The sequence below is a fragment of the Pagrus pagrus genome, assembly GCF_965226575.1.
Source record: "Pagrus pagrus genome assembly, chromosome: 3".
In the NCBI taxonomy this organism is placed as follows: domain Eukaryota; kingdom Metazoa; phylum Chordata; class Actinopteri; order Spariformes; family Sparidae; genus Pagrus; species Pagrus pagrus.
Genome location: NC_140187.1, coordinates 16741385 through 16762193, shown reverse-complemented (window position 1 = coordinate 16762193; position 20809 = coordinate 16741385). Strand labels below are relative to the sequence as shown.

At 36.7% G+C, this 20809-nt stretch overlaps 2 protein-coding genes across 2 annotated transcripts; one reads left to right on the top strand and one right to left on the bottom strand.

Annotated features, from left to right (window-relative positions):
• Positions 1–2510: 2510 nt before the first annotated feature.
• eno1b (enolase 1b, (alpha)) lies at positions 2511–11777 on the bottom strand. The gene is made up of 12 exons (XM_084346644.1): positions 11677–11777; positions 9427–9521; positions 8792–8887; positions 8105–8163; positions 7927–7996; positions 6388–6521; positions 6062–6284; positions 5699–5896; positions 3916–4117; positions 3695–3803; positions 3298–3356; positions 2511–2876 (listed from the first exon to the last, which is right to left on the bottom strand). Exons 2-12 carry the CDS (start codon positions 9509–9511, stop codon positions 2807–2809), a joined length of 1305 nt encoding a protein of 434 aa, XP_084202770.1. The 5' UTR covers positions 9512–9521; positions 11677–11777; the 3' UTR covers positions 2511–2806.
• Positions 11778–14326: 2549 nt separating this feature from the next.
• ppil1 (peptidylprolyl isomerase (cyclophilin)-like 1) lies at positions 14327–18292 on the top strand. The gene is made up of 4 exons (XM_084348526.1): positions 14327–14516; positions 14889–15043; positions 17730–17798; positions 17991–18292. Exons 1-4 carry the CDS (start codon positions 14461–14463, stop codon positions 18209–18211), a joined length of 501 nt encoding a protein of 166 aa, XP_084204652.1. The 5' UTR covers positions 14327–14460; the 3' UTR covers positions 18212–18292.
• The last annotated feature ends 2517 nt before the right edge of the window (positions 18293–20809 follow it).

The following is a 20809-nucleotide window of genomic DNA, read 5'->3' as shown; positions in this document are numbered from 1 at the left end:
CCCCTATTACATGGCTATTCAAAATGGAGGCGGTGTAGTGGAGGGAGTCGGTGTGTGTTTTTTTTTTTTTTTTTTTTTTTTTTTCCCAGTGCAATGACCTCAGCAGCCACTGCTAAGCCTTCAAAGTTGTCTGGGTGTACATAACTGAGCATGTGCCGCGGATCAGCAGCGGCAGCAGCAGCCACTGGGGCCGCTCATCGCGAGCTGCGGCTGCACAGGCGTCCATGAATCAAACAACACACCGTACTGAGTGAGCTGCTGTGGTTGTTAAACATTATTATGTAAGCCATGACACCGACAGGAAGAGTCCTGCTGATGATGCTGATGATGCTGATGATCCACACTTAATGCAGGACAGTGGTCACGATACAACATACAGTAATAACATAGTGTCAGGTTTGTTTTATTTAGTGCTAAAAAAGAATAAATAATAAAAAATGCTAATAATGATAATTTTCATTCATTTTTGACTAGCTATTGTGACTTTGGACTCGTGACAGCATTTAGTACACACACTTTATTTACACACTAATCACTTGATTGTTTGAGGAAAATACTCAAGATTAAATGATTATTAGTTGCATTCATGTACACAATAGTTGAAATAAGCTACAACGACAATAAAATCCTGCTTTCACATCAATGCATTAGTAGTAATAATATAATTAATGGTTATATAATAGAATAACAGTCACCGGGCCATTTTTCTGCATTGAGTACTTTTACTTTTCATATTTAAAGGTGCACTATGTCGTTTTGTGGATGAAATTTTAATCAGATTGTTTTGTTATACCTAAACAAACTGACTGAAAGGACAACACATTTTCATACTGTTTTACTTTGTTTATATGTGGCGGACCCTGCCACCTTTCTAGCTTCAAACAGTGCTCTGGGGACTTTATTTTCCTCTGAGAACAGCTTGTTTATTCAGTTATGGAATAAATGAATATTTCTTAGTTTGCATTATTACCTCATTAATACCGTAAATATTACAATCCTGAGTTTAAGTTTCTTCTCCAAAACTACATTGTTTGTTATTATTATTATTATTGTTATTATTATCAAAAATGAATAAAAATAACTCACATGGTGAACTCGTGTATAATTCAATATTTTGCTTCTCTTAAACATAAGTTGAATTTAACATTTTTGTAAAAACTCACAACTACACTACACAGAGTTAGTTGGGGATATTGAGATATGGGTGCTTATATGCATGTGCATGGATATGCAATTAAAGTCAAAATCACAAGTGTGTCACATTATTTTTGGGGACCAAAGATATTCACAAAACACAAAATAAAAATTCAGATATGTCACAAAATAAACAATCAGGTGAAACAATAAAATATCCCAATATCCCAAATTAATTTTGAGTAGTGTATATAAAATCATATAAAACATATTCATTAACTATATGGATGATAAACGTATACAATAATACAAGAAATATAAAATAACATAAAATCAGACTATTTATTTCTTCAATATGATTTGATGATGTAATTCAGAACTTTAATTGCAATTTTAATGTATAGTCTATGTATACGTATATGTATGTGTGTGTATCACACATGTATCTATGTGCAATTATATTTTTATTTATGTAATTTGTGTACACTGTGTGTATTACAATTATGGCTGCGATTATCCAATTGTCTGACTTGGGTCATCTGTGTGCTCAAGGTGAATTAAGAAAGGTGATATACAGCCTTTCTCATTACTATTATTTATACTTCATTTTTCTGTTACTCTATTTTGTCTTGCTTTGTCCCATTTCATTTTTTCAGTCACTATCATTCAATCATTTTTCCCCTCTGTTTTTGATCAAACAGTTCACCTCTTACAGCAGCTCAGGAGTGAGCTGCTGTAAGAGGTGAACTTCCTCAGTGAGCGATCAATAAAGTCTTATCTTTACACGTTTTTTCCGCAAGGCTAATGAGACTGAAAATCGACAAACCAACTGATTACCTGTCATTATCTGTTTAATTATTAGCAGAATTTGATAACCAATCTATTTAGCTGGAAACAGGTTGTACTGTGATATGCAAGTTTTTTTGTATCAACCTGTTGAGGAGCTTGTGACATTTTACTCCCTGTGTGGCAGTAAAGACGTTCAAAATCTTCGTATCTACACTCAAAGCTCATGATGGCACAATCGGATTAAAGTCAAGCCCTTTCTGAAATATACACCAACAACTGTACAAGCTTGAATCTTCTGAGTCTTTCTGCAAGGGAGAAGATGATCAAGTGTGTATGTTAATGAGACAGGTAGAGGGTGTTAACAGAATCAAGAGCGAGAGATAAAGAAAAATGTCACTTACAAATGATTACAAAACTACAATGTTTGAAGATTTAAGAAATATGAATATGTAGTTAACACAGTCAGATTCAACGCAGTGCTGTTCTGATTTGTTTGTTCGTGTCTGTGATCTGATACACAGAAATACATCAGAAAGAGACTGCCACTGCAAAATAAAATGAAACACGACACAAACAATCCCGACACATTCTGTCACTAAGAAAACTTTATTACCTCCAAATTGTCTTTAAGTGCAGCTTTCATCATTACAGTGTTGTTAATATATATTACTCAAGTTATAATCAGGTCTATTGTTTTATTCCACATTAACAAAGAGCACAGTACACAGTAGAGGGCTTGATAGTCAAGTTCTCCTATATGTTTATTACCACAGTTAGAATATGAGTAATTCTACTTTAACCATTATTGCTTTGATGTGTTTCCCATTACTACCCAATGTATTTTCATGGATTTGTATGTAAAGTAAATGCTCCGTCCATCCATTTACTTATTCAGTGGATTTCTGAAGTTTTTTCCAGCGAAACGAGCCGCATCTCCCAGGTCCTCTTCAATTCTACAATAGAAAAAAAAAAGTTAAGTGAATTTCTTTTGTACAGACAAAAAAAAAAAAAAGAGCTTAAAATCATTACAGCACAAGTTAGTGAGACTCCCTTAAGACTTGGTAATTTACCCAAGGACAGCGCCTTACAACATGCATCACACAGTGTTGTGTACCTTAATCCATCTTTATACACCTGACTTCATAAAACTTTTCTGGAAGAAAACTTCTCATAAATCCAACCAAACGTTGTGATGTCACTAGGTCACGAAAAACCAAGCTCATCCCGGTGAAATATCAAGTTTTTGGTGAGACTCAAAGTGAGTAGCATTATTGTCGCACAAAAGATATTATAGTGATTTTATTTCACAAATGTAAGAATTACACATGCAAGGTCACGTTAAAATGCTCCATTTTCTATAAGGATCAGACTTACCTCAGAATTTGGTTGTATTTGGCCAAACGCTCAGAGCGACACGGTGCCCCAGTCTTGATCTGTGTGACAAAATGTATATAATGATTTATACATTATATAAAAGTATTTGTTTTTTGTTTTCTTATGTAGCACAAAGGACCCTAACCCTAAAACTCAAATTTCTTTCATTTCAATTTGCTGTTGTAAAATGAAAATAATAAATGAAAATAAAAATAACCTTGAACATGGCTATTTATGCTTAATGTCTTTTACTCAAAGTTTATGAAGTGGAAATGATTTCCCAAAGTGTACAGTGGCAGTGGAGATAAATCCATACGTTTTTAAGTAATTGTCCTATTTCTCATCTTCTCAAAAAGGACACACTGATACAATAAATGCTTTTAATATCTGAACTTACCTGTCCAGTGCACAGGCCGACCACCAAATCAGCAATGAAGGTGTCCTCAGTTTCACCAGAGCGATGGCTGACCATCACACCCCAGCCATTGTCCTGAGCCATCTTACACCTGTGCAGATGAGGCACGAACATCAACCTCGAGACATTATAGATCATTGTGTTGTAAAGATTCTAGTATTTAGTTGATCTAAAAACAGACTTATTTCAAAGTGTTGACTCACGCTCGCATTGACTCTGTAACTGTGCCAATCTGATTGACTTTGAGCAGCAGACAGTTGCAGGCCTTTACATCCACAGCCTTGCTGATGCGAGTAGGGTTGGTGACTGTGAGATCGTCTCCAACAATCTGGATTTCTGTGCTTCCAGTGAGGTCTGTCCAGGCTTCCCAGTCATCCTGGTCAAAGGGATCTTCGATGGAAACCACTGTGTGTGACAGACAGCAGATATTTCTCATCAGGTGAAACAGATGATCAGGATGGCTCTAACTGAAAATCTGATTTTGTTCCATCAAAGTATTAAATAATATTTCTGGTGTATTACAGCTTGAGTTGTATTTCTTTGGGTCATCATTTCAGTCACTCACTATAGTAACTGAGGTGTTGGACAAAACAATATTACTACATTTAAGTTTAACAAGGGCAAGAGATAAACCACGTTACTTTGAGGTTAATCATTGAAAGTGAGTGTACCTTAAATGTTAATGTTAAATGTAAAATCCCTTAATTCACAGGAAAAATGTGTACAACTATGTCAACTACTGCATGTCAAAGTTAAATCAACAAATCGAACTATAAACTAAACAAAAGATAGTTTAGATGATAATTTGAGCATTTCAGATACAACTGCCTAACCTCTGTGAATATATCCTGTATGATCGTCTGACTGCTCATGTTTTTTCACCAGCAGCTAACCGGGTTAGTAAAAATGTATTATTACCAACAGGAATAATGGCCAAAAAATAAGCTAAAATAAGATCTATGCTGTGATAAACCCAAAATATCCCTCTAGTCTAAAAGGATCATAAATCATGACTAACATTTTTAAAGTACATAAAGGCTATTAAAGTGAAATTCAGTTATGGAAATTTGCAAAATATTGATACTCACCAATATAAAGATATTGGTGTGTAACTGTACCACAACGTTCCAAAACTGATCAGGACAACAGTGTTTTAACAAAATTCATTCAGTGCATCTGTAAACCACTGGCAGTTAAGATTATTATTGGGGTACTGGATCTTGTGAAAACTCTATATAAATACAGGTTTCATAACTGAACTAATTTGGTGTACAAAGTATAACATACGACGAGAAAATCCTCTTCCAGTGGGGAAATTCAGGTGTTACAGCAGCACACGGACAGAATAAATACAGACTAACAGATAAATTATATAATATAATATAAATTAACCAAAACACATACCTGAAGACGCTGATCTAACAGTGGTGACTTGTTCTTAAATTTGGAGGGTGACTCCTCTGTCTTTATTTTTGTAAAGGGTTATTTTTTTACTTCAAACAAAGAAGATTGTTGTGATAAATATTCATTTGACTTAAAGCTTTGTTGTTGTCATTGTTAGTCAAAGGACAAATCTGTGTCATCTACATTTTGGCAAGTGCTTTGATCAGGTTTCACTTCTTCAAAAATGAGATGACTTTCAACCTTCTTGTTTGTTCTCTTTTCTTTTTCATATCTCTTTAAAACTGAGCTGCAGCTCAAGATGCAATGTGCTTTATCTAATTGAAGATTAAAAAAAAATGAAGTTAAAGTATAAAAGAGAAACTATGAATGTTCTTGACAGCTTTCCAAGGATGAAACAGATGCTTGATGCTGTAAAGCGGTGTTGACAGTAGCACACCATCGATTTGTCTAGCCCTCTTAGAAGATGGAAAGATTAAAGCTAAGGATCCCTTTCCTTCATGAGGTCACATTACCTCTATATTGTGGGTCCTTTTCTCTTCCTGCTAAATAATGTGTAAAAAAAACAAAATGTCGGGAGGTTACCTGGATAATCCTTCACAAAGCTCTTGTAGAGATCAGCCAGCTCGTTAGGAGTGATGTAACGGCTCGGGTCATCAGGAGACTTGAAGTCCAGGTCGTATTTTTTGTCCCTGTAGAATTCAGACGCTGCAACGTCCATGCCGATCACAACCTCGTCTGTGTATCCTGCTTTGGCAATGGCCTCCTTTATCAACTCCAGAGCTGCATTTTTAAACAATACATATGAACAGATCCATTTTACTTATCATGATGAATGGTATGAAAGTTGTATCAGGAGCATTTTTTGTTTTGAAATTAACCTGAAAGCAGTGCTCCTAAGAAAGCTTAATAAAAGTAGCTCAAATAAAATCATTCATCTTTACAGACCTTCCTTGTTCTCCAGGATGTTTGGAGCAAAGCCACCTTCATCGCCCACATTAGTGGCATCCTGGCCGTATTTCTTCTTTATGACATTTTTGAGATTGTGGTAGACCTCGGCTCCGATGCGCATGGCCTCTTTAAAGGTGCTCGCACCAACGGGCAGGATCATGAACTCCTGCATGGCGAGCTTGTTTCCTGCGTGAGAGCCGCCGTTGATCACATTGAAGGCCTGGTGGAGGTGAGAGAGATGAGAGTCGTGACTTCACAATGAAATGGACGGGAGAAGAGACAGCAGGAAACTGATGTCTGTAATTTGGCGGGCAGATCCTCACCGGCACGGGCAAGATGACCTCAGGGTTTTCTGCAAGGTCAGCAATGTGACGATACAGGGGGACATCTTTCTCTGCTGCACCAGCTTTGCAAACAGCCAGGGACACACCCAGGATGGCATTTGCTCCGAGTTTGGCTGGAGAAAAAGAAAATATCAACAATGAAATTGTAACTAAAGAAGGTCAGTCACTATATTAGCCCTCTCACTAGTAGCATCAAGACCACCTTTAAGAATCTTGGTATTCTTTTTGTTTGATTATTTGAACTATGAACCTCATGTCACTCACCTCATTCAGTCTTGTTTCTTTCAGTAAAGCACTATCAGCCCAAAACATGGAGATTCTAGTAAAACCTTAATCTTGACTAGTTTAGACTACTGTAACTCCCTCTTTACGCGCATTACAGTCCTCTCAAACTCGTCTTCCATCAGTCCAAAATGCAGCAGTTAGGCTCTTATAAAAAAATAGTCGTTAGACTAATCACATACAAGGCCTTGCACAGGCTGGCCCGTACATATAGAGCAGAGTTATTGAGCCTCTATTCTCACTGTCGGACCCTCCAATTATCTGATCTGGGCTTTTTATCTGTTCCATGTTCCTATTCATATCCTTAACTCTGGAACGGCCTTTCCAGTTCCTTCAGATCTGCTGAATCTGTTTTAAGGCAGCTCCTGAAATCTAATTTCTATATGTTCACCTGTGATGGAAATTCTGTAGAGCTGGTGGACTTGCAGGCCAGAGTTACTATGTTTACCTGCACATGCATTCCGTACTTTAGACAGAATAATCAGTCTAACCTGAGCTTAGTAAAGAGACAATTGTATCCAAGGACTGATGGACTTCTTAAGTGAGAGAGACAGAAGCTGCACTACTTGTCTCTCTATTTTTTACTCTAATCTTGGTCAAGGACAGCTGCACTGAGCTGAGAGACAGAATAGAAGGTCACTAACTAAGAAGGAAAATTCCTTCACATAGCCCTTTTATAAATACTCTGTTTGCCTTTAATTGTCTTTATTTTGGGTGTGTGCTTTAATTAATCACACATATATATGGGTACATTTGTATGTACAGTACTTGAATTTTGTATTTTATATACTCTATCCTGTAGATGAAGCACTTTGTCACTGTGTATTTTGAAAAGTGAGATATAAAAAATGTTACTATGGCCATTTCACAAGATAGACAGATGGAGCACATGCATTAAATTTTATGGGAGATGCTTCATAATGCCGCACAACAATGATCTTAAACAAAAGGTACAAAATAAGTAAGAAAGTTTTCAGAGCCAAACAATAAAAGTTTTTGACTGGCCAAGTTGGTCATCTGACCTAAATCCAACTTTCAATTGATAATTACTGATGGCAAAAAGTGGCAAACAAGAAGTGAAAACAGCTGCTTCACACAAAATCTGTTGTATTCCAGATACTTATATATATATATATATATATATATATATATATATATATATTAATATTAATACTGTTCTGCAATATATGGTTGGTAAAGATTAATTAGATTAATAAGATTAATTTCATCACTTACATTTGTTCTCTGTGCCGTCCAGGTCAAGCATCATCTGGTCGATCCTCTCTTGCTCGACCACAGATACCTCCTGAACAGATGAGAACAAGTCAGGAATGATTCACATCAGCAACATATTCATGGAAAAAAAAAAGAGAAAGAGATTCACACAGACAAAGAGTGTGAATCATTGTCTTACTTGGCCAACCAATGCAGGCGCGATAGTTGAATTTATGTTTTCTACAGCCTTGGAGACTCCTGTGACAGACAGATTAGTGCGATTATTCTTTAGCAACATTATGGGCAACCCTTGTAGAGCTGATAATATAGATATAGAATCAGAAACACATGCAATTTTATTTTTTGCATACAGAGAGGCATGCATTAGTATAAATTATATTTTTTTAATTACTGTTTTTTGGTTAAGAAACATACTTTTATTCAACATTTTTTTTATTTCAGAGTTGAACCATCCACAGGCTGAACATCAGTAGAGGAGTGAGAGCATGCTTATCTGACTATTCACGATGCACACCAAATCTTGTTGATGCCAAAAGCATTCAATGACCAGCTACAAATTAACTGACGGTGTAATTAATCGTTCCACTGTCAAATGCACAGATCTTAGTTTTTAATTAAGAGGGACAAGGCAGCAGAAACTCACTAACCCTTTCACATCTGGCAAAAAGGAAAAGAGAGAAAATGGAGAGTAAAGATGACACAGAGAAAGAAAATGAGCAAGGTATAAAATATTGTATTTTTCCAGAAATTTTATTCTGCTTCAAACTACAAAGGCAATAAAACTTGTTTATAATTGCTGGTAAATTAACCTATCATTTAACCAATTCTTTCCAACTAAATGAAAACACAAAAACGATGAACAAACCTTTCCCAAGGTAGCGAGACTTGTCATTGTCCCTGAGCTCCAAGGCTTCATAGATTCCAGTAGATGCGCCGCTTGGTACAGCTGCCCTGAACAAGCCTGTGAGATGTAAATGAGAGCAGAAAGAGAACACAAGAGCGGCAACATGAGAATCACTGATGATGATAAAATACATTTGAGGCAACATTAAGTAGAAATTGGCATTTTTTGCAATTTGGCACCCCCACAGTTTCTGAGTGAAACACCACTGTCGTAAATACAAATCCCAGGTCTGTAACAATTTGTCAGACGTAATGTAGGTGCTGACTACAAACAAAACTCATTACATCATAACAATGTTATGTGTTGAAAACCTGTATGTTGATGTAAACATGTATGTAACGCTGTGATCCTACCCTCTCACTGAAGTTACATAGAGCAGAAACAAGTGATAGGGGGGCGGAGTGGCTGAGACAGACACCGTTCACCCTGTTACAAGACACTGAACCATCAAAATGATTCTAATGATGTTACTTAAGGTAAAAAAAAAAACAACAACATAATGTTGCTTCAAAATTAGATATTATACATGTTATGCTATCGAGGCACATTAACAAGATGTTTGTACATTGTCAAATAATTCATGTATTGTTGCCTACCTTTGTCAGTGTAAAGGTCAACCTCTACGGTGGGGTTTCCACGAGAATCAAAGATCTCTCGGGCGTGGATCTTGACAATAGACATGTTGTAGGACCTTGAGATGAGACGGAGAAGTTGAACTTGTTATTATCTGGATAAACATGCACTGTGGCCTGTACCATCTCTGGTTTGAGACAGAAGAATAATACAAATAAAAATTCAACACAATCTAATAAAAAGTATTTTTTTCCCATTACTACTGACGCACCTTTTTTTTTTTTACACCCTTTCCTCCTTGGAGCTTACTCACAAAAATATCCTGACCTAGCTGCAAGCTTAGGCATGCTAACAGGCATGCTACCATCCTAATTGGATTAGACCTTCTCATCTGATTAATCACATGGCAATAAGGATGCAGAAAGTGCTGCATCTGTCAAAGCAAGGTTAAGCTTAAAGCCACGACTAGCCTGTGTTGCTGCAGTAAAATGTATGAATTTAAGTTTTAACACAGTCCTGGTGCTACTTTGATTATAACAGATTTTCTGCCATTGCAATGTCCTTCGGAAATTCACCACAGCACGATATCCCCAGTAATCCCTCCCCTTTGCTTGCCAGATAAACAAGTAGGCCAACACAGTGACTCTTTCTGCAGACTGGATTGCACGCCGCAGACAAGAACATAAAGATAATTGCAATTCCAGTTCCATCTTCCACAATATGATGTACACACTTATACTGCATCACTACACATCATTATTATCATCATCAGCTGATAAGTAATCTGAATGCCATGAAACACAAGTTGAAAAAAACTAAAGCAATTTGAATTTTATTAGGAACAAGACAGCAGGAACTAAATGTAGATGTAACTCCAAGACAAGTAAAAAACAGTGAGGTAACTTGTGATTTGTTCACTCTTGGGATTTTAATATATGCAGTTTCACACATCCTAGCAAAACTCTCACTGCTAGCTATATATTCGCACTGCCTGAGAATTTTTTATATGATTATTGTGGTTTGGACATTTGGAACTAAAGCCATCAGACAATTTGGGGCTATAATAGATGTAGAGGGTAGTCAGAATTAGGCATAAACACATACAATGAATGGACCATTAAACTCCAAAAACATTAAACGCATATGTTCTTGGGCAACACCTTTTAACAATGAATGGGACAATAGTTATCGCAGGCTGCAATTAAAACACTGATGACAATATGATAATCATTCCTGAATATCTTTTATCGGGATAATCATGACTATCCTGACATGAGTGACTGTCTGTCTCAATTGTATTTCACATGAAAGTATGTTCATTAAAAAAGACGTGTGTCCTATCTGCGATGCAATATAAACATTTGTTTCGTAATGTCATGTAGGGTCAAGCGATGACAGTATCCTTAAGTGCCATTTTAGGTATATTTTGAAGATTATCAGAATATATCTGGAGATCATGACTTGAAATTTTCATATTGTCCCATATCCATTTGTAACACTAGACTTGAATACTAAAAAGTTAATACAGGAGTAGAAACAAGTAAGATAATAATTACCCATATTATATAATCAAATGCATTATGAATGACTTCCTACCAAGAACAGTTGTAGTTCCTGTATGAAAATGAAATGTAAAGGCTAAAATTCAGCCTTTTTATATTTGTCATAGGAAGAGTACAATGCCATTAAAATAGCTATATAATTTTTTTATTTTTATTATTTTTTAAGTGTTTACATTATATCTGTAAATTGCTGGAAGGCATGCATTTTCCTAATTCACTTTGCATAGCAGCTATCCGTCAATATAGATCACTACCATTATGGGAAATATCCCTTTATCTTGAGTTATTCTTCCACTTACTAGTGGAGAGAAAAGCTAGCAAGTAGCCATCGAGTTTGTGTGTCTTATCCACATGCACATCAAGTTTACATTCTTGCAAAGTAACGTAACTGTTGTTTGAGATTTGGCTGCGATAAATTACTTTTACAAAAGTAGCAGAGCACAAACTGTTAAACCACATTAGTAGTGTGTCATTAAAGCTTTGAGCAGAAAATGAACTTCGTCATCTTTTATCCTGACCTCTAACACGTTTCCGGTTGCAGCATAAACTTCAACTGGTTTGATAAGCCAACATTAGCTAGCTAACTGATGTCACGGCTAACCGTTACACTTAAAACCATAACAAGAGCCTGTTGACAAACTGCACCCACTAAACAAACAAACAAATAAAACATTAATGTTGACAAAGAACAGGGCAAATTGGCGTTTCTACCTTGCTGTCAAAAGGTGGCAAGTTCAGACCGATCAGCGCAGAGGAAGTTGAAGTGCTGAGGAAGCGAAGATACCGCTGGGGATGAAGAGAAGAAGAGTTTCTTCTTCTTCTACTTATGTATTCCCGGCACGTTTGGGGCATTGTGTGCGTGTTGCTGCCCCCATCGTTTCTAATGTGAACTACACCAAATGAACATAACACTGTGAGATGGATGAAAAAGGGAAGTTTTTTTTTGTTTTGAGTATCATTGCTTTGGTCTCTGCAGTTTATCCACCCCACGAAAGCATGGTAAATATTTTTATGCTCACTTAAAATATGGAGTGTTTTAAAGGCCGAAACTACATCATAAATAATGATATAATAAAATGCTTAAATACATACATCAATATTAATTTATTAAATAGCTATGCATAATTAATTAATTTCCCTATTACATACAATTCATTATATGATTTATTGCTTTATAAATATATAATAATATAACAAGATGTATAAATATATTCAGTTTTGGTGCTTAAAACCCACCATACAAACAAATTTCACCTTAATTTTTTAAACAAATAATCTTGTAGGTGACTTTCTTCTTGCCCTGTATGGTACAGATAGAACAATTAGGCATTTAGTTGATAAGTCAACGGACAAAATTAATGAAGTAACTATTTTGCAAATCTATTAAGCACTAAAGTCTTTTAAAAAACATATGTTAAGATTTGATGCTGTTCCTTCTCCTCCAGGACATTAAATTAATTATTGGCCTATTTGATTTTTGGAGCGTTGGTCAGACAAAACAAGACACTTGAATATGTCGACTTGGGCTCTGAGAGGCTAAGAGTTCATGAAAAAGCATGTAGTAGGAACATGTGAGTGTGAGACATCTATGACTACAGTTTGATGAGATAAAAATCAGTACATGTAGAGCACAGTACGAAGGTGTGAGAAAGTAATTAATGTGAGGTCCTGGGATGAATACAGACATGCTGCAGGACATGATTTATACCAATGTGTCTGGCAAACTGCTCTGTATAAACCTGATATCCTAAAAGCCTGCAGGGGAAAGCAATGAGGTATGATGTATAATGTATAATGTTAACCCCCAGGTGCTCACATTACTTACTGTCTCACACCTTCCGTGTGAATTACATGAACTCTTGGTTTTAATCTTTCATTAAACATCTTCACTCTTGCCTGTACATGCATAAACTATGCATTCCTTTTAAACAAAACACGTACAAGAACATTTCAAATTTTCCATTGCCACTTCTCGCCATTGCACCATCATCAGGAAATATATTAAATCAAACATCTTTGGGTTTTGGACTGTTGATCAAAAAAAAAAAAACAAGACAATCATGACATTTGAATTTGTTGACTTAAACTCTGATGGATATTTTTTTACTATCTTTAATTTAGAAAATAATCAACAGATCAATCAATAATGTGAAGATTCTGTTATTCAGTTTCACACTGAGTCAAGATGGAGTTCAGATGAACAGTCAAAGGTCCCAGATTCTGCAATAATAGTCTTTACACTAACACTTTCAGGGATGATAAGGACTGCAGCTTGATCTTCATTTAACTGTAAAAGAAAAAGGACATTGGCCTCATATATGGTTGTATTATTAATATAAATCTACATAGTAACTTTTGGTGATCCTGAGGGCTACAAAACAACATTTCTGAAAAGTAAAATATTGTGTTTCGTGAAATGTCATTGTGTTTCCTGAAATGTGGCGAATGTCGAATAATGTACCTTTCATTCATCTACATGTATTTGATGACTTTAGTATTTTATTAATTTGCAGATTGCGTTCGGCATCAAAACCAGCCAAAGCAACGCATTATTAATTTCATTTTTTGTATCATTAATAAGATAAAAAAAACACTGATCACGATTATCATAAAGAAAATTGAATATTTGATACGATAATCAGACAGGGCGATAACTGATTGTGTATAGTTCATTTGCCCAAAAGTCATACTTGAGTTAAAGTAAAGATATAGTGTTAAAATATTATCTTGGTAAAAGGTATCTGTTACTAAATGTACTTTATCAATCAAAAGTACAAAAGTAAATCATACATATATTTATGTATTTTATTATGTGTTGGAACGTGTATAGATTACTGGATCTACAGCATTTCCAGTTGCAGGCAACGTAAATTACTTTGAATATGTGAAACCTTGGCTCTGATACAACATGTAATCTGCAAAGTACCTAGTAACTTTTAAGTTATTAAATGCATGCAGGGGAGTAAAAAGTATCCCACAATATTTGCCTCTGACAGAAAAGTACTTCAGAATTGTACGTAAGTAAAGTACTTGTGTGAATATAAAATATACACACACAGTATATACATAAATGTAAATATATGTATAACTTACTTTTATGTGTACTGTACTGTTGATACCTAAAATATATGTATTGCCAGAAATCTACTGTACTAAAGTACATTTAATATGAGATACTTTAGTCTTTTACTGAAGTACTAATCGTATGGTTGATATTATGATTTAACCAAAGTAATATTTTACCACGATATTTGTACTTTTATTGACTTTTTCCAACACAACTTAGCACTGAAGCTGACATGTGATTCTGGTCAGTAGGTGGCGGTCAACTGCTGCTGACTTCCTCCCACATGTAGAGGAAACGAGCGGGAAACCACAGAAGAAGAAACTCCCCCTTGAAATGAATTGAATGAAAGTGTTCGGCTGATAAAAGTCTTACTTTATATCCTATCAGACTTGTTTAAAGACTATTGAAGGCTTCGGTTTGGAGCGATAATGTCAGGGGTACCTCCAGACACATGGCAACCGCCGACAGTGGCTCTGGACACGACGTAAGTTTGTTTATTAAAATCACTGAATGCTAACTCAGCTAGCTAGCTAGCTCTCAGTAACGAGAATGCAGTTAAGCTAACTCAGTTAGCGTTAGCTCTTTGGTGATGTTAGCAGAGCGTTAGGCTTGCTGGGTTACGTTTGACGATGCTGAAATATCTTCTACGGCTTTGAATAATCTTTAACACCCCGTCACTGTGCTGCTGAGTGTATATATATGACGGAAACAGCAAGCTGGTTTGGTATGGATCATTTTAGTTCAGCCACATGAAGTCACAAACCGCTTCAACTCTAATATTTTGACCAAGACTTGTGTAAGGGAGCCTGTACTAATCAATTGAGCTGGATACTAACTCTGAGCCCATGCATTGCAGGATGGGGACGGTTGTGATGGAGCTGTACTGGAGACATGCACCAAAGACCTGCAAGAACTTCGCAGAGCTGGGCAGAAGAGGCTACTACAACAACACAAAGTTTCACCGTATTATCAAAGAGTTCATGGTGCAGGGAGGAGACCCTACAGGGACAGGTAGGTTCATCACATACATTATACTGGATATCCACACAGGGACAGGTTGTCCACGCATGTTTGTGTTTTTTTTTACCTTCAGGCTTCAGGCTTGTGAAAGTTTCCTGGAAAGTAAATATGTGATTTGGTACAAATTATACGTCAGATAGTGTTCGATGAGTACAGTGCAACCTCTGCAGTCAGCTGAACATGTTAAAATGTGAAATTTGTCTACAGGCAAGCATACAGTTCATTACATAGAGAGAGGACAGTTTCTAGTAATAAGCGAATGAATGATGACTACTTACAGTTTCTCTGGATATTAACAAATGTTTATAAACTCACCAAACTCAAACACCGTGTTTACACATGGTATTAAAATGAAACCTGCATCTGGATACGCTGACTAGATAATAAACAATCTGACCTTGCCTGTGCGCTTACACCTGCTGTTTTTAATACATTCCTGTCATCCTCTTTGTGATGGGATGTATATCGTCTCCGTGTAATCAAGGTGGCTGCAAATCAGCCCCAGACAAATCAGGGTTTTGTGAGGTGTTGAGTTAATGGAAACTTTATAAACTTTGTCACACTGTCTGCGAAAAATTTGTCCCCTTTCGTAAATTCTGCATATGTAATACAATAAGTTATTCCTTTCTTGGAATTAAAAAGTGTTGTGCTGGTTTGTTGCAGAACCTGCATGTGGGCCACTCCATGATTAGATAAAATATGTTCCTTGTTAACCCCAGATCAGCTGCATAGATGAGCTCACTGTTGCACACCCAGTTATGTCTTACTTTTATTTCAAAAATCCTGGAAAAAGTTGTTCATGCTCAGTTGAAGTCCTTCCTGGATGAGCATGATGTCCTGGAGGTTTTCCAGTCTGGTTTTAAAACACGGCATAGTACGGAGTCAGCTTTATTAAGAGTTTTCAATGACATCCTCCTGGCGAATGACTCTGGAGACTATGTGATCCTTGTCCTGCTAGACCTAACTGCGGCATTTGACACTGTGGACCACAATATTTTAGTGTCTCGGTTGCAGCACCTAGTGGGCATTTGTGGTAGTGCCCTAGATTGGTTCAGATCCTATCTTGCAGGAAGAACTATGTGTGTAAGCCTCGGTGGCTCTGAATCCCGCTCTACTCCGCTGTCATACGGGGTTCCACAGGGTTCAATTTTAGGGCCCCTGCTTTTCTCAGTATATCTGCTTCCCCTGGGTTCCATCCTGAGAAAGCATGGTATCTCCTTTCATTGTTACGCGGACGACAGTCAGATTTATGTGCCGCTGAAAAAGAAAGACGCCTTCTCCCTGAAACCACTTCTGTTATGTCTCGAAGACATTAAAGCCTGGATGTCACTGAACTTTTTAAATTTTATGAAAAGAAAACAGAAGTGATGGTGTTTGGCCCAAGTGGCTCTTGTGAACCCCCCCCTGTTGATCTGGGCCCTTTGGCACACTATATGAAGCCAACAGTCTCAAACTTGGGTTTTAAGATGGACAGTGATTTTAAATTAGATCGGCAAATTGGTGCAGTTGTTAAGTCCAGCTTCTTTCACCTTAGGCGGCTGGCAAAGGTGAAGCCCTTTATTGCACAAAAGCACTTTGAATCAGTAATCCACGCCTTCATTACATCTCGGCTGGATTACTGCAATGCACTTTTCTTTGGAGTCAGCCAGTCCTCCCTCTCACGTCTCCAGTTAGTCCAGAACGCTGCTGCTCGCCTCTTAACCGGAGTACGTAAGAGGGAGCACATTACTCCCATTCTGGCTTCCCTCCACTGGCTGCCTGTGCATTTTAGAGTTCATTTTAAGATTCTTTTATTTGTTTTTAAATCTTTAAATGGTCTTGCCCCACCTTACCTCTCTGAGCTGCTCCATCCCTACGCTCCTGCCCGGTGCCTCAGGTCAGCTGACCAGCTGCTCCTGGAGGTACCGAGGTCTAAGCGGAAGCTCAGAGGGGATAGAGCTTTCTCTACCGCCGGTCCCAAACTTTGGAATGACCTCCCACTGCACGTACGACAAGCCCCCTCACTGTCCATTTTTAAAACTCATCTTAAAACCCATTTTTATTCTTTGGCTTTCAACCCAGCATGAGATTCTGCTCTGTTTTAGTGTTTTATCGTTTTAACTTGGTTACTGTTTTCTTGTTTTTATTTTTATATTGTTTTATGTTTTTATGTTTTACGTTCTACGTTCTATTTCTCATTTATGTACAGCACTTTGTCCCAGCTGTTGCTGTTTAAAGTGCTTTATAAATAAAGTTGAGTTGAGTTGAGTTACTGTAGCATTAATTTCCCACCTGTATTTCTTTAGTTTTCGCGCATTTAATGGCATAAAATAGAGGTTTAATCAGCAACTTGGGACATGGTTCTAAGCTTTCTAGATCTCTAAATTTGAACTCATATTTCATGTTAGTTAAAAGCCAATATCTGTATCAATGTTATGATGTGTACACATTTCAGCATGTTGGATGCATTGCGTTTACTCCTACCTAAAATCTGAACACAATGAGAACCAGCCATCCTCCAGCTGTGGTCAGGCAGACCTGATCACATGTCTCCTACAAAATCAGAGTTCTGTGCTTACACAACAAGCGTGAAGCGAGGACACACCAGCCTCTTCAAATAAAACATGACATGTTCATCTATTCAGTTACTTCGCCTGCAAGAAAACCTGTGGTTTACTGATCTTTGGTCTCCCTACAGGTCGCGGTGGTGCCTCCATATTTGGTAAACAGTTTGAAGATGAGCTCAACCCAGAGCTAAAATTCACAGGTAATAACAGTGGGAAAATCCCAATTGAATATAAGGTGGCTATAATAGAAGGCTCCTGCACACTTTACAAAAAAACGTGGTAGTATGTCTGTTGGTACTGAGTCCTCAAGTCCTTTTGCTGTTAGTCCTGTAACAGCTAAAAGTTTCACATTTTTGATTGTCTCACTCTCATATGATTTATGTCTCTGTTAGGAGCTGGTATTCTGGCAATGGCCAATGCAGGACCAGACACAAATGGCAGCCAGTTCTTCCTCACTCTGGGACCCACTCAGTGGTTAGATGGAAAACACACCATCTTTGGAAGAGTCTGTCAGGGGATGGCAGTTCTGAACCGGATTGGGATGGTAGAAACGGACGGTCAAGATCGGCCAGTCGATGATATCAAAATCATCAGAACTAATGTAGCCAATTAAGCAAATACCGATTGTTTCCTGTTTTTTTACACTGATTTCTTTCTTTCTTTCTTTTTTTTAATAAATGTTTGTTAAAATTTTTCAATGTGTTGTATTCATGTTTCTTAATTGCATAACATGACTAGCGTATGGAAATGTATCTGTGTTATCATAAAAGTATTGCCCTAGTAAAGAAATCAACAAAGTTTTTAACCCAACCAAGTGATCTTTCTATTAATTGATCAGGTGTTTGAAAGAAAAACAACAAAAATTGTAATTTTTCAAGCAAAACTACAAAAAAAATCATTTGGTCTAGTTTGATACAATTGAGAATTTCTTGGTCCTTAACTGAATTTCTTAGACAAAAAGATTTCTCAAGATGTCACGTTGGACTCTATTTTCACAGTTTTCTCGTGCTTTTTAGACCAAATAACTGACTTACGAGAAACAATCGGCACTTTAATCGATAATGAAAATATTTGTCAGTAGGGATGAATAACAGCTCAACAGTGGCACTATCCAAATCACAGACGCTGTACATTTTTGACAAAGGTAAAATGTGTCACAACATACCTTGGATAAAGCACAATGTTGCTACACAGTTGCCTCTTTGGTACAGACCTCAGCAAACACAGCATCATCATTATATTTTCCAGTGAAAATGTAACCCAAAAATTACTATTAATTAAATAATAATTAATCAATAAACTAATATACTTAAATCATATTGCAATATGTGTCAAAAATAATTGCAGTTTAATGTTTTTTTTATTATGGTTCAGCCCTAGTCATTAGTTGCAGCCCTACTTTAAAGTGAAATGAAGGGATAAATCAAACATTGGCTATAACTGTAATGCTAGAGGGCTGCTATTAAATCTTTTGATTGATAGGCACTTGGAAAGACACAAGAGTGACTGAAGTACAAATAGACCTGAGTGATGTAAGGATGAAAAAGTCCTTCAGTTAACAAGCTTCATGAGGTGTGATCCAAGAATTACTTAAGTAAGATTGGCAGTTTGGTTGGTTCCCTGCTCTGGGTCACGAGTACAATCGCAAAGTGCCAAAATAGTTTGACAAACATTTAAAAAAAATAAACAATAGCTGCCCAGCTCAAATACGGTGTGTGGTGTTGGGGGATTTTTAGACTCCTTTACTTGTTTCACACTTTATTGTGACAGATTTACTCTATTCTTAACACAACCCATGGTGACAGGCGTTAACAAATGTTTTGTAGGTTTAAAGGGAGGAGGCCTCTGACGAAGAGTTTACAAGAATTTAAAAGTGCTCCTTTTAGAGCAGGGGGCCCCAAATTCCCCTCCATTGGAGGGCCAAAACTTCATGATTGGCCACAGGCCTAAAGCAAACACGTATTGTATTGTTAAAATGCAAAAAATGGTCCCAAAGTTCTCTCAATTGACTGACATTCTGCATGTACGAAAGATAATTAATAATTAGAAATCTTACATATTTAAAGAGCATTTCTTACCTCACAAAAAAAATAAAGGCATAAACTGTTTTATATCATGATTTTTAACAAATGAATGTAACTTAAATTTCATTAGAAATATCAAACGGGCCAAACCAAATCTTTAGCTGGCCAAATTTGGGCCATGGGCCACACTTTGGGGAGCCCTGATTTAGAGTAAAACTCTAAGTTATGTTAAGTATTATCAGCTAAATGTACTTTAAATAGTCAAAAGTAAAAATACTAATTTTGCAGTAAAACTATGAAATATTACATTATAATCTTGTTAATACAATAGCATTGTCCTTGTATAACTGGTTAAGTTGGAGCTAGCGTTACTACTACACCACATAAACACAGGTTGTTTCAAGGTTCCATAACTAGGAGTTGGCCACCTCCAAAGGGTCACAACATTAATCTGAGAGGTTGTGAGATGATTGATGTGGTAGCAAAGAATAAAAACTAAGTCATCTTGTATTCATTGTCCGACTTTTATGTGAAATATCGGATGATTTTACCTTTTTGAGCATTGTTGTGTTATTTAAAGCAACATTATGTAACTTTTTTACCTGAAATTAACAGCTTCAAAATCATATTGATGGTACAGTGTCTTGTAATAGGGTGAATGATGTCTCTGTCTCAGCCACTCTGCCACCCATCACCTGTTTCTGCACTATGTTACGTCAAGATACAAGTTTTCAGCACATAACATTGTTGTGATGTGAGTTTTGTTTGTAGTTAGCACCTACATTACATCTGACAAATTGTTGCAGGCGTTTTTATATTGAAGACGGTGGTGTTGCACTCAAGAAACTGTGGGGGGTGCTGAATCTAACAAAATGCAAATTTCTACATAATGTTTTAATCCAAGTGCTTACATAATGAACGTGAACAAGCCATATTGTCCCAGAAAGTATTTTATTACACAAATTCATTCAGAAATAAGTCATGTATACAAAAGTTATATATAAACCTCATCATATAGTTACCCAAGGAAGTACTATGCAACAAACAAAATAATACCAATGTTTAAGGATAGGATCTGTATTATAAATTCAAGCAGCAAATAGCTTATCACTTATTTTGAGGAGTTATATGTATTTGGCTTAATATATGCCCCTATATATTGTATAATAGGTAAAATATATAAAAGT